The 15,964-nt window shown below is 40.8% G+C and overlaps 1 protein-coding gene across 1 annotated transcript in view; it reads right to left on the minus strand.

The window, feature by feature from the left end:
• nos1apa (nitric oxide synthase 1 (neuronal) adaptor protein a) overlaps window positions 1-15,964 on the minus strand; it is a 183,338-nt gene that overhangs the window by 33,552 nt on the left and 133,822 nt on the right. Inside the window, 2 exon segments of the mRNA XM_030727156.1 lie at window positions 4,271-4,279; window positions 8,298-8,512. Of these exon segments, the coding sequence (XP_030583016.1) occupies window positions 4,271-4,279; window positions 8,298-8,512 (224 nt within the window).

Raw genomic sequence — 15,964 nt, forward strand, 5'->3', positions numbered from 1 at the left:
TTTGAACCAAAAATTTCAAATTTGGATTTGGTTACTACGTCCTTCACAGAACTGATGCATGAATACAACCTGAACACGTTAAAAAATAAACTCTCCAGCTGAGAAGTTTTGGGAAAACACATCAACATAACCCCCCCCCCCCCCCCCCCCCCCCCCCCAGTGATCACTGTTGAAATAATGATGAAACAGGAATATCTGAGAAAATGCATCATATCAGAGTTTTAGAATCTGTTTTCATCCCGTTCTGCCCATTACAAGCTAAATGTTTACTAAATGCAAACAGAGATTTGGAAACTAGAGTCAGCAGAGGCGGGAAATCATTCAAACAGTGAATATATGCCTGAGATTAACGCACTCATCAATGTAATTAAACATTAATGAACGTCACATTTTAAATGCACCCCCCACCCCACCCCACCCCAAACACACACACACACACACACACACACACACACACACACACACACACACACACACAGATGTGTGTTTGGCAGTGAATAAGATGATCTCAAATGATGTGAAACTTTAATAAAAGGGAACCTTAGGAACCGTTTTTGAGGAATTGTTTACCAAAAAATAGATCTGAATATTTTTCGCTGTAGAACGTGCACTGCTTTGTTGTATCTTCTGAGTTTGCACTGGGATTTTTATGGAAATCTTGATTTTGTTTGTTATACATCAGGGATGCTTTTTGCCAAAAAGTCGAGCTAAAGCTCGATACCATATCCCCCCCGTCCCTAATGTTGATTCTCCATTCATTTTTGGAAATGCGACTCTCCCTACAGCTGTTTGTAGACAAATTTCATGCTGTTCATCGAACCTACAGCTGTAACCAAATAATTCTCCACTCTCTCAACACTTATTTTGGATTAATTGATAATAAATATCCTGCATACTGCCTCCAGGTTTCCTAGAGTAAAAAGTATGACTTAAAGAAATATTGGATCGACTTGTTGGCATTAATTCTTCTGTCTACCACACTTATCCACCAGCCTCAGGGTTTGTCTCTGGGTCTCGTGTGTTTAGTCCATGCTGTCTGTATTTTCCATGTTTCCTGGCTGGCTAGAGCTGGACCTAATCAAGAAAGAGGAGGCAGCTGGCCACTGTGTCTAGGATCTATAAAGTCTGCCTCTTCCTTGTATTTTGGCAGCTCGCTCTTCCTACATAATTTTCTGTTCCATCTCAGTTCTGATTTTCTGTAAAGTTTTATTTGAGTTTTCCTGGCAGATTATTTTCCAGCCACTCTCATTTTCTAGGTTTGATTTTTATCGCATTTGGTAAAAGAAAAATGTCCTGCTGTTAAATGAAACTTAATTTTGTTTATTTAATCGTATCTTTTCTTTTATTTGCTATGATCCCAAAGCCAGACTGACAACAAGCAAAATACAGGAGAAATAAATGGAGAGGAGAAAAATACAATCAGAACATTCAGCTTTTACCTGATCTCAGTGTCTTTAGAAGAACTTTAAGACTCGCATCACATTTAACAGAGACACTGCCTCTCACCCACTGGGCCCCAAAGCTTGGACTTGGGAAGTCTGTCTAGTAATCCGACCATGTTAGGGCACATTAAGTCTAAAACAAGTGAGGCAAACTCATGAAGGATGGTGAGGAAAAGAGAGAGAGACAGAGGAAGTGTTTTGCCAGTGGAGTGATGCCTGTAGTGCTACTCTCATAGATCAGAGTGTTTACGCCCACCTGACAGCGTCTGAAAGCAGACCAGAAGCAATATCTCTATCAAAGCATTGGTTGTACAGCCGAACTTTAAAGCACACACGTCCGTGTAAACATACATGTCCTCCCATTTCTATTTCACCTTCAAAGATAACAAATACTTCTGTTTAAAGAACAGCACCAATCCCTTGTTTCTAGATGGGAGATTCAAAAAAGACTGGCATAAAAACACGTCTCTTCTCTGAAATCAGTGTGAGAATTTGCTAAATTCACTGATGGATCTCTATTTTATTTTTTTTGCTATATGCTACATGCACGCTACAGAAACAGTGGTTTGAGACAATGGCACAACCAAAATCATTGCAACTGTGTGCAATAAACTTCTTGACTGCTTTTGAAATGGTTGCTTCGAGGATGGGGACCACTCGCAGTCAGCTGCCGCGTTTTGAAGCAAATTTGGTGCATCAAGATAGTGCCAGTCTGCGATTGAATGGGGTCAAGATGTAAAGCATGTACAACCTGTTGCTGCTTGCATACACAAAAATTCACATACTTACATTTAGAGTCCAGCCAGATCCTCACAGGTTTAAAAACGAAATACCTCCACAAATACGGATGTAGTTGCTGCAGGATGGCAATTTACCAGAGTGCAACCAGTTGAGTCTAGTCCCCTATTGCAAAGAGTTGCGCTCATCAGTGAAAACTGCCTCAGATTGATTGCAACATGTTGCCAATCTGCGTCTTAATTTGCACTTAATTTATGGACACCAATTATTTGCCAACCTTCACCCGTCTGTATAAGAGCGATTGCAGTCGGTACGAGTCGCACCATGATTGTCTGGAGTCAGGCTGCCTCCCACCGGGTGACCCGTGCAATCGCCTTGCGATAGAAAGAAGTTGCAGAGAGATTGAGATTATTGCACTCTCAACCTCTGGGTGACCAGTTGGTCACTTCAACTACTTGGAATTGGTTTCCCACAGCAAAAAAAATTATTGAGATCACCGGGAAACCACCGATTGTTCATAGTCACAAGGAGACTGCCGTCCTTTTTTTTTACTCTAGTGTGACTGAGACATTAGATAAGCATTTATCTCTCACCAAAAAACAAGTTAGAAATGTGTAAAACACACTTTTGTCTTCCCCTTGTATACTGCGGTTTTTGTCTTTGTAATTTATCTTGTATTAATACTCTTTCTGATCCCTGAGGGAAGCCCTTTAAAGGTAAACGTCCTGACTCAATCTCACGGACAGAAAGCCTAAGGTAGGATTGATGTGTGCTCTCTGAGTCCTCTGGGATCATTTGAACACAGGCACTCGAGGGATTTGTCAGTCTAATGGGAGCTGACAGGAAGAGAATGAACTTTAACACTCACAGGCTGCTTTCCCTTTCATGAGCTTCCAAAGAAACCCTGTAGTGAATCAAATCCCTTTGCTCAGGGACACAGACACACACACACACACACACACACACACACAGACACACAAGGTTATGTGACAGAAAAATGCATATATATGGGTACTGACATAAAGGCACAAGAGTGGCGCACACACACACACACACATACATCTTATTCACTATTACCTTCCCCTGCTTGTCATTGCGCATTTCCATTTAATCTGTCACATTTAAGACTGATGAAATGTGTTGAGGGGAAAAAACATTTAAAAGAATACATATAGTACATGAACATGCAACAGTGTGTAACACACACACAGACACTCCCTCCAGTGACCTGAGAATAGAGGTCATTGCTGAGAGCTCGTTGTTCCAGTGATTTCACGCCGTGTTGCTTTCAATCAGGGGCTGTAATGAAGGGTCTCATAACTAACGTTAATGGGACCCAAGGACTGTCAACCAGCTGAATACAGTAGCTCGGTTATACAACTCTGATTTAGCATCTTCATGTGCTGTGTTAACAGGTATGGTTCCGTCAGCCTGTACCCTGAGGTGACATAACATCTCATTTGGGTCCTGATGAAAAGTATACTTAACTCTGGCCTGGAGTGTTGCCTGACAGCTTGTCTGTTTCAGTATTTGCCATTGACTGAGGATGAAAAAGGAACAACCTAGTTACCATGAGTTAAGTACAGCCCAGGGCGTTTTATGAATTCTTATGAAAAAAGACCATAAAGAGATTAAAAAAAAAAACATCACCCCAAATCAGCTGGTGTTAACGTGGCCGTCTGAGCTTCAGAGGGAATAAATAAGACATCTCTCTGACTTGCTAAGTAGGAGAAAAGTTTGGCAAATGTTGCAACTTTGTCCAGAAAACTGGCAACTCTTGAAGCCACAGCCTTTCGCTCAAGAGCACTCAGTAATGAATCTTGGTGCATTGTTTACTTCTGGCTAGAGAGCAGCAATCTTATTAATATTCCTTATTCCTTCATATAAAATAGATACTAGACCAAATAAAGCTTACATAAAAGTGAAAACAGTAGTGAGTCTGGAGAGCTGGTTTTCATTCCCAGGGTGTCTATTGCTGCTGTTTTAGCATAGTAGTTGTCATGTCAGCAGTATGCACAAGGTCATACAGCACTCCAATTCAATTCAATTCAATTTTATTTATATAGCACCAAATTACAACACACAGTCACCTCAAGGCACTTTAAACTGTAAGGTAAAGACCATACAGGAAAAACCTAACAGCCAAAATGACCCCCTGGGAGCAGCACTTGGCAACAGTGGGAAAGAAAAACTCCCTTTTAACAGGAAGAAACCTCTGGGAGAACCAGGCTCAGGGAGGGGGGGTCATCTCCCACGACTGGTTGGGGGTGAGGGGAGAGAGACAGGACAAAAGACATGCACTGAATGCAGCCATAATGAGAGATGGGTCTCATTCTCAACCCTGACACATGGACACTTAGTCAGGACAACTTGGCATAAAATTTAAACCAACTAATTAAGAGTGATTTTTCAGGGTGCACGCTTATGTTGTGAACCAGCATCTTCTTACCCAAACAACAATCATTTCTTCAACCCAACCAAGTAGTTCTGTTGCATAAATCTAACTAAACACAAAGTGAAAACAAAATTAAATGCAAAACACAAACCTCCCAAATGGGACAGGAAACTGTGGTCTTCTAGTTGAGTTCTACCACCACCTCTCCTACCTCGTTATATGACTGGATTGCTTTTTCTGTTTGGTCCAGTTTGTCCTGACTGGTAATGTCAAGGGACCAGTGACAAAGAACACCTTGTTCAGCTTTAACACTATTACAAGTATCTGACATCTGAAGAATGTGAATGGTTTTATGGGGCGTATCTCTTAAATATACTCATTATGTCTCATTACCTCACCAACTGATAGGTGGAGGGAGGTTATTTTTCACCCCTGTTTGCTTGTTTGTCTGTCTGTCTGTTAGCAATATAACCCAAAAACGTCTGAACCAAAATTAATGAAACTTTGGGAACATGAGCCCACTCACTCATGCTTTTTTAAACAAACAAAAAAACCAAAATAAGATAGAGATTTCCAAAATGCTCACATTGAGGCATTAAAATAAAAACCGAGTAACCAAGAGGTCGTCACAGTGACTACCTTTATCTTATATACAGTTATGGAAAAAAAAGTTTGACCAGTCCCGTGAAAAACCAAGTACACCCTTATTGCTTTCATAGGAATTAAGGAAATAAGCAGCAACGAGGTGTTGCTAATCAAATTAACTTGAATAATTGATCATCAGCGAGTGTGAGCACCTCTATAAATGCAGACACTTGCTGGTCTGGAGCATTGAGATGTGTATTAAATCAATGCTACAAGCTTCCTAGGGGTGGACATCCCAGTAAATTCGTCCCAAGGTTGGCCCATACATGCTCAGAGAAATGGCAAAAAACCCAAGAGCTACATCTCAGACTCTACAGGCCTCAGTTAGCATGTTAAATGTTAAACTTCCTGACAGTACAGTTAGAAAAAGACTGAAGAAGTATAGGTTGTTTGGAAGGGTTTCCAGGAAAGCCTCTTCTCTCTAAAAAGAACATGGCAGCACAGCTTAGGTCTACAACGTTGCATCTGTACAAACCACAAAACCCCTGGAAAAATATCCTTTGTGTAGATGAGACCAAAGTAGAGATGTTTGGTTTCTGCCTAAAAGTGGTACTGTGCATTACGGCCAAACACAGCATATCAGTGCAAACACGTCATACCAACTGGCAAGCACGGTGGTGGAGGGGTGATGATTTGGGCACCTTGCAGTTGTTGAATTGACCATGAACTCCTCTGTATACCCAAGTATTCTAAAGTCAAATATGAGGCCATCTGTCCAACAGCTAAAGCTCGGTTAAAACTGGGTTGTGCAAAAGGACAATGGCCCCAAACACACCAGCAATAGAATCACTGTTGAAACAAATCAAGGTGTTGAAACGGCCCAGTCAAAGTCCAGACTTCAACCTGGCTGTCTGCTGGGACCTCAAGGGAGCTGTTCATGAACGAACACCCGCAAACCTGAATGAACTGAAGCAACGTTGTAAAGAAGAGTGCACCAAAATTCTTCCACACTGATGTGAGAGACTGATAAACTCATCCACAAAACTCTACAGCTTAAAGTTAACACTGACGTCGTCAATATTTAATACTTTACAAGTCGTGTTCACTCACGACTCCGTCTCACTCAGCAAAGCCAGACTATGAGAAGCAATAAATAATAAAAACATAGTAAAAGTATTAAAATTATTACAATGCACCGCTGTTGCCAACTTGGTATGGAACCCTAGGTCTAGAGCAAGAGAGTAGCATAATAAACAGCACCCCATCTCTGCCCTTATCACGCAGTTGTCCTCCCACTGCTGCCTCTAACAAAAACACAATTACACCCCTGCATACAACAGTAAATCTAGTAAACAACAGTTACTATGCTGCTTTGGCAGCCAGACAAAACAGCCACGCTCACACGCCTCCCGACAGGCCAGAGAGTATTTCTCTGGTTATAGATAGGTGCTGGTCGTGAGCTTCCACAGGCCAGAGAGCAGATGGTCTGACTGAGCTGTATCAAATCTCTCGCACTATGAGGCCACACAAAGACATGAACTGGTAGTCTCAGAGCTCAGCTGCTAACACACTGCTGACAGCTTCTGAAAGAAACCAAGCAGTGGAGGCTTTTTGCTTTAGTAGCCATGCCATACACGAGCACAGAGTTGGTATAACATTGATTTTACTAGAGTTTAATACATACAGGTAAAGTCAAATGGAAATGAAAACTTTATGATTTTTCTCAAGTAAATATTATATGAACGAGAGCCTTAGAGAAATAAAAATTTACAGTCTGTATAAACTTTGGAGACCCTGTGGAGTCAAGTTAACCTGAAACAATATGCAAATACTTCATTTCTTGCCAGGTTTCCCAACTATAAGTGTAGCTTTGAATGCAAAGACACATTTTTTGCCACCCTGTCTTTGATCTGCTACTGCTTTTTGAGGTTGTGGTCTCTCTATGGTAGGGGGTGGGCAACAGTTTTGTCCAACAGGCCACACTGTCTAAGATACAGTAAATGATGGGCCACAGTTAAATTAATGCATGACACACATAGTGCTGAATAAAGTTAAACACCATGGATTTGATAGAAATAGGGCCTAATTCCAAAAAAACCCATTTCAGTTAAAATAAATAAATACATTTTTAAAATGCTTTTTGCAGCTTAAATTATCAGTTTGGTTTCTGCCGGTGGCTCAGTTACTTTAGAGTAAAAATAGAACCGCAGCCTCTTACAAATAAGAGAAAAAAATTAATAAAAATGGTGGTTGCCTGGTGGTTTGCATTTGGGAGCCGATTGTAAGCAGCTGTGGTGACCAACTGGTTGCCCAGACGTTGAGTGTACAACACCCTCAACCACTTTTGATCACAAGACAATTAGGCAACCTGTCTCCATACAGTCGTGGTCTGACTCAGATGGACTGAAGTCACTCTCAGACAGATTGGCAAAGGTCTGCAAATAACTGCTGTCTAATGTATAAACACAGATTGCAAACACGCTGCAATCAATCCGCTGACGAACACAACTCGTTTGCTGATTCATCACAGTTAACTGCCTCATTATTGCATGTAATTGCAACTTGACCTCATTCGGTCGCAACTGATAGCAGACTGACTTTGTCTCATTGCTGTTTTATGACGGTCTTGATGCACCAAAGTCACTTTGAAGATGGAAACTGACTGCGAGCGGTTGGGGACCTGGTCCCTGTCTTCAAAAACAACACTTCAAAGACAAAAAGACAGTCTGTTGCACACAGCGGGAATAATTTTGGTTGTGCTGTGGTCTCCAACTGCCATCTTCCTTGTAACAGTAGCATAACTTGTTTGACTCTCCTGGTCTCCTGGGGCCTTTCTGTTTCCTATCGCTTGAAAAGGAGGCTTTAAGAAGTAAAATGCGGCCCATGTAAACCTTTGTTACCCTCCTGCAGACTTGCGCAGTCCGAGGAAAATGTGTGTGAGATTAACGTACAATTCTAAAATAACCATGTATGCACGGTAGATAAAGTGTTTCAAATGCACAGAATAAAGCACTTTGCTAGTCTTGCTAACCAAACAAAGAGCTCTCACATTGCTGCCATACATACAAAGAATATACATGAACCTCAGCTGGCCATAGGTACCACACTGCATATGTGTACCCACAGTGTTGGTTTACCTTGTTTTCTGAGTGGTTCAGGTCTGTCTTGGCTGTGGCGTCCAGGTCAGTCACTCCCCTGTTGAGGTTCAGATCCTCTGCTGCCGGTGCCTGGTTCGCCTCCTCTGCATCGATGTCAGTCTCTTCAGTGACGGTCGGCGTCTTCTCTGCACCTGTTAGCTCCCGAGCTGAGCCCAGGAAAGTACATACACATACAGGTGGATAAGCACGCACACCTGCACACACACACACATGTAGGCGTGAGCATGTACGCACACACACATGGGTGGACACACATAAATGCATGTAAGAAAAATATCCATACAGCCACAGTATACTAAAATATGCGGCTAGTTTTCATATTGCCACACTTGTGCTCCCTGAGAGTTTCCACTTTTTTGGTTTTGCTTTGTATCGAGTTCTTGTTGCTGTTAATATATTTTTACAAACATCTGTGGTGATGTCTGAGTTTTTACACAGCAGATAATAAATGTGAAGAGCAACAAAATTGCCCCCCACCCGTGACACAACATCAAAATAACGACAGTTCACAGCGAGCGCTCCTACTCTTCTGCTTCTGTCCTCATCACTGTTAATCAAAATTTAAATGGAAATATCAATTTTCCTTTTATTTGTTAAAGACTACTTTTGTTGTTGTTAATATTTCCACCAATCCAAACGTGTTAATTTAGTAAAACACTGTTGAAAGCTGCAATAATGTGTCAGATCAATGCACCGAAAGGGGTTTGCTCTGCCACAGAGAACATTTTAAAAAAGTAAATTATAATTATAAAAGAAATGACAGAAATGTTGATTTAACTTAATATATGACAAAAATCATTTCTCAGTCCTGTGATTCCTGTTGCCTTCAGCTGTCACTGTCATAGCTATAACACTGTCACAGTTGCTTCCCCCCCGACTCCAATACCTGGAGTTGTTTTCCTTACCCAATTCAATGTAAACTCTATAACTGAGGAAAGCAAAGATGGGTAGTGAATCCATCTGCCCGGGACGAGCATGATTCTGAGCATGTCCAAATACTTCTTAAATCTCAGATGTGTGAATGGTAAGAATTCATGGGTGAATCAGTGATGGTGGTGTCACGTAAGGTGTTGGAATAGCTGAGAAGATGCTGGGATATGGCTGAGAAGTAAAGACTGAAGACATTTAAAGAGAGATACGCTGATGGGAGAATTCCATAAGGGCAAAGATCCAAAGTCCCCAATGAGCCAATCAATAGCCAAACTGGTTTCCCAGTGCGATTCCTAACGCACTGATGGATGTGCACAGCAGATGTTCACGAAAGCTTGATCTGTGCTGTCTTTTTTTTTTCTTGTTTACACTCGATGACATGAATTAGCATCATATCTGTCCAATAATTCAAATGCATAAAGCCAGTGAGCACATTAGCACTCTTCACTGAGCTGTACATGAAGCCATGAATCTCTGCACACGCATAGTGGAAATACACTCACCAACCACTTCATTAGGAACACCTCTTCAACTTCTCATTAATGCGTTTATCTAATAAGCAAATCACATGCCATTTCAGAAACAACCATCCCTTGGGTTTACAGAGAATGGTGTGAAAAAGAAAAAATATCCAGTTGTTTTGGTGCAAATGTTGATATCAGCGGTCAGAGGAGAACGGCCAGACTGCTTCGAGCTGATGGGAAGGCGACAGTAGCAAAGCAAAGCCAACTTTATTTATCAAGCACTTCAAAAACAGCAACCACTGACCGAGGTGCTGAACACAGGAAAAAAGGAATGACAGACCTGTGAGTGTATACCTTCTATTTTCAGGAAGAAACTGTAATTTTGATGGGGGTCCAGTTACCAGACTGGTAACTGGACCCCCTTCATTCTCGAAGGATGAGCCAAAAAAAAATATGACAGTATATGTTGACCCCTGGCTGTTAAGAAAAGCTGGAGGTGCAGCTCTCTCAGTTTCTCTGTCCTGAAGCCTTTACTCGTCTTCCTCTTCAAACTCTCCCACTAACAGGGAAGTGAAAATTAGATACAATGTTTAAACTGCTAAAGGTGTTTTTGACCTGGTGTACATTTGAACAAACTTTATTCCAGATTAATTTATGCATCTCTAATGCGATCAAGTATCTCATTACATTTTTGTGCAATTAGGTTCATATTTTGTTATTTTATGCTGCTCCTGCTGTAGTATATATCATCTCCACTGCCTGCCACCTTTATCCTCATCAGCCTCTTTTCCCAAATATAGTCCACTTCCACCCAGCTATTAGTCCTGTCCTCCCCCTCTACTTAAACCTCACTGCCAACAGTTTGGAAGGAGCACAGCTCTTGTCCTCCCCTTAAAAACTTGCCATTCATAACCTGCTGCCAGCACTGCTCTCACCTTTTCCTTCATTATCATTCTTAATTCTCACCCTTTCTACCGAGCCGTCAGTGCTCTGCTGCCCGGCCGTTATCCACGCTCTCTGCTGCTGACACAAATCCCTCCCGTCGTCTTTGCTTCCCGGTTCAGCTTCACCTTTTTTCAGATGACTTTGTTAAAGTTAATTACACTAAGAGATGAAAAGAACTTTGTGGGGAGACTGTTGCAAATTGAGAAATGGTGCATACATAGGCCGGGCTTTTTATGAGCCATTTACAAATGACTGAAGAGAACAGCTGCTATGTCTTGGAAAAACTATTATATTGAGCATCCCTGAAGGAATAACATTTTTAAAAATTATGGGAAGAATCATAATGCTTATTTTAGTCATTCAAACATAAACACCATCAAAACAACATGCACTGGTTGAACTTTAGAAAGCGTTAACACAGCAGATTTCCCTGAAATTCATAATTCGAATGAAAAGTGACGCACAACGTAGCCACCTGCGCAGATTACACTGTAGGCTCTACACAGGTTCACCGCAGAAGTTCAGACCATGAGGGATTTTAGCCAATAAGGCAAAATCACACTACAGTTGGTCTGTGAGTGCGGGGGGGTGGGGGGTGGGGGGGGGGGGGGGGGGTGGGGCAGCCTGGGTGACCCTCAGTGATTGTGAGACAAAGGCCTCCTCTGCTAATATGCAGTGCATATTTTTGTGATTAGTACACAGAACAGGGGAAAAAAGTTATAAAAATGTAATCAAATTCAGTCATTTACCTTATTTAAGCTACTGGAATATTTTGAGTCTTGTAAAACCAAAGTAATTACAGCAGCAACTTCGGTTCATTACTTTATAATTACTGAGTGTGAACTGAAAGAGACTAGAAAAAGGTAGTTTATTACATTTTCTGTTATTTATAGATGAAGCCGTTGAATCACGAGCACTCCATTTCATTAATAAAATTAACAAAATTATTCTGACACACTAAAAGACTATTTTAGTGTTGACTGTACTTGGAAGCATGTACCATCATTTTGGCGCTTCATAAATAAAATAGTCAAAAAAAAAAAAAAAAAAAGTGTTCTGTATGTTTTTTGACTTTGGCAAAAAAAACAAAGTTCCCATATAGCCCGCGGGGAATTGTGCACTCAGCATCCACTGATTATCCACTCACTGCTGAATGGATATTCATGCCTGTGGCTCTGTTATACCTCATGTTAAACTGAACTGTGGCATTTGTTATCATTCAGTGGGCTTTGTTAGACACAGTTCCAGGGTTGGGAACTGCTCTTCACAAAGTTCATTTTTGTTTATATTGTTCACTCAGGGTTGGACAACTGTTCTGCTACACAAACGTTCTCCTGAGTGCAAAGCATGACTTGATGCACACTTTTTTTTTTTTTTCTTCTTGTGACTCCCCGCTGTTCAACCCAGTTCTCCATCCCCTCTCCTCTTCTCTCTTCTACATTTGGTCGCTCTTCCTCCTTTCATCCTCCTCCTGAGTTTATTTTCCCTCAAACATCATTTCCTCTTCCTCATCTCCTCAACTAGACATGCCTTCATCCAGCACACCATCTCCCCCTTTTTTTCTCCCCTCTCCTCTCATTGCCATGATAATTAGTTCTTCAGATAAGCTCATTGGCTGTGCGTGACGGCGCTTGTGTTATTTAATACACCCTGACAGTGAGTGTGTACGTACAGACCTCTCTTTGCATGCATGTGAGGTCCTTTCACAATGTGTGTGCAATGTACAGTTTGAGTGTGTGGGTGATCTCTGGGCTCATCAGCATGTGAAAGCGAGCTCGTCTTTGGAAGGGCTGGAGGGGATTCTGCAGATAACGTATCCCTGCCCGGTGCTCTCAGATCAGGGCAGGGAGGGCGACCAGCGCTGGCTGCTGTAATGGCTGGAACAATGGTGTAAAAGAGCTTCATCTGAGGGCTCGTCCAACTGCCGAATCTCCGTGTCTGCCCTCTCAGACCCCACTCAGAGCCACGTGTCCCCCGACTGCAGTACGAAACCTAAGCCATCCAGGCATGAGACAGCGGATAAAAGTAGCTCAGCCCACCAGTGTTGTTGTGCTGTTTCTTTGTGTTGACTCATCCATGATATTCACTCTAGCATCACCCTCTACTTCTTGCCAGGTTGGGCACAATACAAGCAGGAATGAGTGCATCTATAGCTGTATATGTGGAGTGCGTCTACAGGCTGTACAATCTGTTAGTGCTGTCTGAGGACATGTGACTGTGTGAAGTGTGTAGGTGTTTGAGGGCACCAGGGAACGTGTTGACAACACTTCAGATTTTGCTTTAGTTTACCTTTAGGACTTCCACAATGGAACTGATGACATTTCTTTCATATGTTTTTTTTGTTTCAATTGCAAAGCCTAAAAATACTCCTTACTGCTTTGTTTGATGGGGAAAAAAAACATGCTTTTTGGTACTACTGGCATATAAACGTGGTCACACTAAGTGCCACTCTTCCTGGGACTTATTACTCTGTCGTATCTCAAAGCGAAAACTGGAATCAACAACACAACACAAGAAGAATTAGAACAGGTGATAAAAACAGGGGCTGTGATCAACTAGAAACTCAGTGTTTTTTCATTAATGTGAACAATGGCACCATGATAACATTGCTAAAAAGTTTCACAGACCAACACACACACACACATACACACACACACACACACACACACACACACACACACACACACACACACACACACACACTCAATGAGACGCCTGTGATGAGATCCAAATTTTGCTGATCTCTCCTTCAAAGTCATCTCCTTGTTCACCTCTGGACTGCTTCAAAGGTTTTCACCTGTCACTTTGGCCACTTGCACATCCGGATTTTCACCAAAAATACAGAAACTCATGTTGTTCAATGCACTGTGTGTCTCCACACAATGGCAATCTGGGATGTGCTACAGCTGAGGTTGTGTTTATTCAAATGTTCTACCTCAAATATATTCAGGAAGTTACAGCAGAAATCCATGCTGGTAACAAATTTTCACTTTTTTCTTGTGTTTGGCTTTAAACTATGTTTTACTAGTTATGTACATTTTTATATATATATATATATATATATATATATATATATATATATATATATATATATATATATATATATATATATCGAACCCAGACCTTCCAGATGTTATTCTAACTGTGAGGCAGCAGTGCTAACCACTGTGCCACCATGCTGCCCCAAATGGTAAAAATGTTCAATGAAAAGAAAAAATAAATTGCTGTAACAAAAATTACATTTGATCAAATCTTTCAATAACTGTTCAGATCAAACAAAGTCAAAGTAAAAAAAAATAAATAAATAAAATAAAAATAAAATCCGGATTCTCCAGCATCTGTGGAATAGCGCTAAGAAATTAGCCTGTAAATGTTGAAATCCAGCAATGACAAGTCATGTTTAAGGAAAGATATGATCATTAAAGATAAGATGAAAAAAGGTTAAATATATATTTAACCTATATTTTGTTTTCTTTATATGCAATTATTTATTTTAAAATTTAACTGAGCTTATGGTGGTTTGGAAAACTGCAAATGATGACCAAAGGCAATAATAATAATAATAATAATAATAATAATAATAATAATAATAATAATGATAATAATAATAATAATAATAGTATTAGTATTCATTTTAAAGACAGCCAGGCCTTCGTTTTCACATGGTCAGAGGCACTTCTAAATTAGCTTGTACGAACAAATTCAGCGTGAAACGTTTACAGATGGTTTACTGGCATATTTGTACGCACTGTTAGTAAATGAGGCTCATTATCTCCATCTAGAATAGATTCCAAATCTGTTTTATTTTTTCCAGTTCTGGTTCTGCGTTTTGTTATTCAGGCACTAAATACACAACGAAGCAAACAATTTCTGCAACAAGCTTCAACGAAGCTTATTATTCTTAAGCATTCTCAGTTGCCAGTAGTTGCATAGCTTCTATTTTAGATATTGAAGGACTCTTAATATCTTTATTGGAGTGCACTTCATATATGGTGTGATGCTATGCTTAAGGGGGGAGATTTCCAGGGACAAACAGACCAGAGGTTGGCAAGGAGACCACCTTGAAGAGAATAACTGCTACATTTATATTGGATAGTTTATTGAGCAGATTTACGGAGCTTGTTGATCGCTCGTCACATGTTAAAATAGGAGGTTTGACCTCGGATTCTGCTCAGAAGGTCAAAATAATGGATTGGTTATACCGCACATTAGTGTCATGTGGCGGTCTAAAGAGCACAGTGGGCAAAAAGTAAAAAACATCAGCCAGTTATTTTGGTTGCTACAGTGTTATAGCAACACAGAGAACAGTTTTCCTTGGAAGAAGGACAAAGGTGGACAGAGTCTTGCTGCATAATGAGGATGGCACTGCAATAAAAAAAAAAGCTTTTGCAGTAAAAAGGCATAAACATGTCATTTTGAATGATGTTCATATCAACTATAACCATAAATTATCTTAGGGATAATTTCTGCATTCATATGAATGTAGAGGTAGAGAGGTGATTGGAAATAAGGGAGGCAAGAGGAAATTACACATGATGGAAATTGCAAGTATGAGTCTCATTCACTCGGCCACCTGGACAACCTCCAACTAATATGGAAGAAAAAACATTGAATCCACCCACAGTGTAGGCACTCAATTTAACAACGTTTTGTCATGGGCCTTTTCAAAGAATGAGACCAAATTGGTCAGTTGGTAGCACAAGCCCCGCTGTTTCCATCAGCGATCTGCCCTTTGTTGTCACATGAAAACGGTCCAGAAAGTTTGCCTACAAGGTTTGTTTTTAATTTCAGGTTCACCGACAGTGTTTTTACGGCCACAACCCCACAAACCTCAACCCTCCTTCACAGCACACGACTCTGAAGCATTATATTACATCAACCCACACACGTCTCCCTATCTGCTCGCTCCCCGTACAGTTCTTCTCATCCCAAAGTAAACAGTAAACTCATCTTAAATCACTGCTTGTGTTTTATATAAGTGTTTGAAATAAAAAGGAATACATGACAAAATAACATTTCTGGTAGTATCCACAAAAACAATCTTGGACTGCCTGTCAGTGTTCACTAACAACTTTCGTTGAAGCTAAAACAACAAATGAATTCCTGTGAGGCAAACAGTTTCTCATTCTTTTCCATTCGCTCCCGACTTCACTTCAGCGAGCTCACAGCATTTGCTTTGTCTTTTAACGAGTCTGATTAAAATTCAAAGCTCGCACAAAACATTCACCTCGCACTCTGTGGCTCCATCGTTCTTCAACGTTATTACAATATACGCAACTGAACATGCAATAAGCGTACTTCACTGAA

Source organism: Archocentrus centrarchus, chromosome 4 (genome assembly GCF_007364275.1).
Source record: "Archocentrus centrarchus isolate MPI-CPG fArcCen1 chromosome 4, fArcCen1, whole genome shotgun sequence".
NCBI lineage: Eukaryota > Metazoa > Chordata > Actinopteri > Cichliformes > Cichlidae > Archocentrus > Archocentrus centrarchus.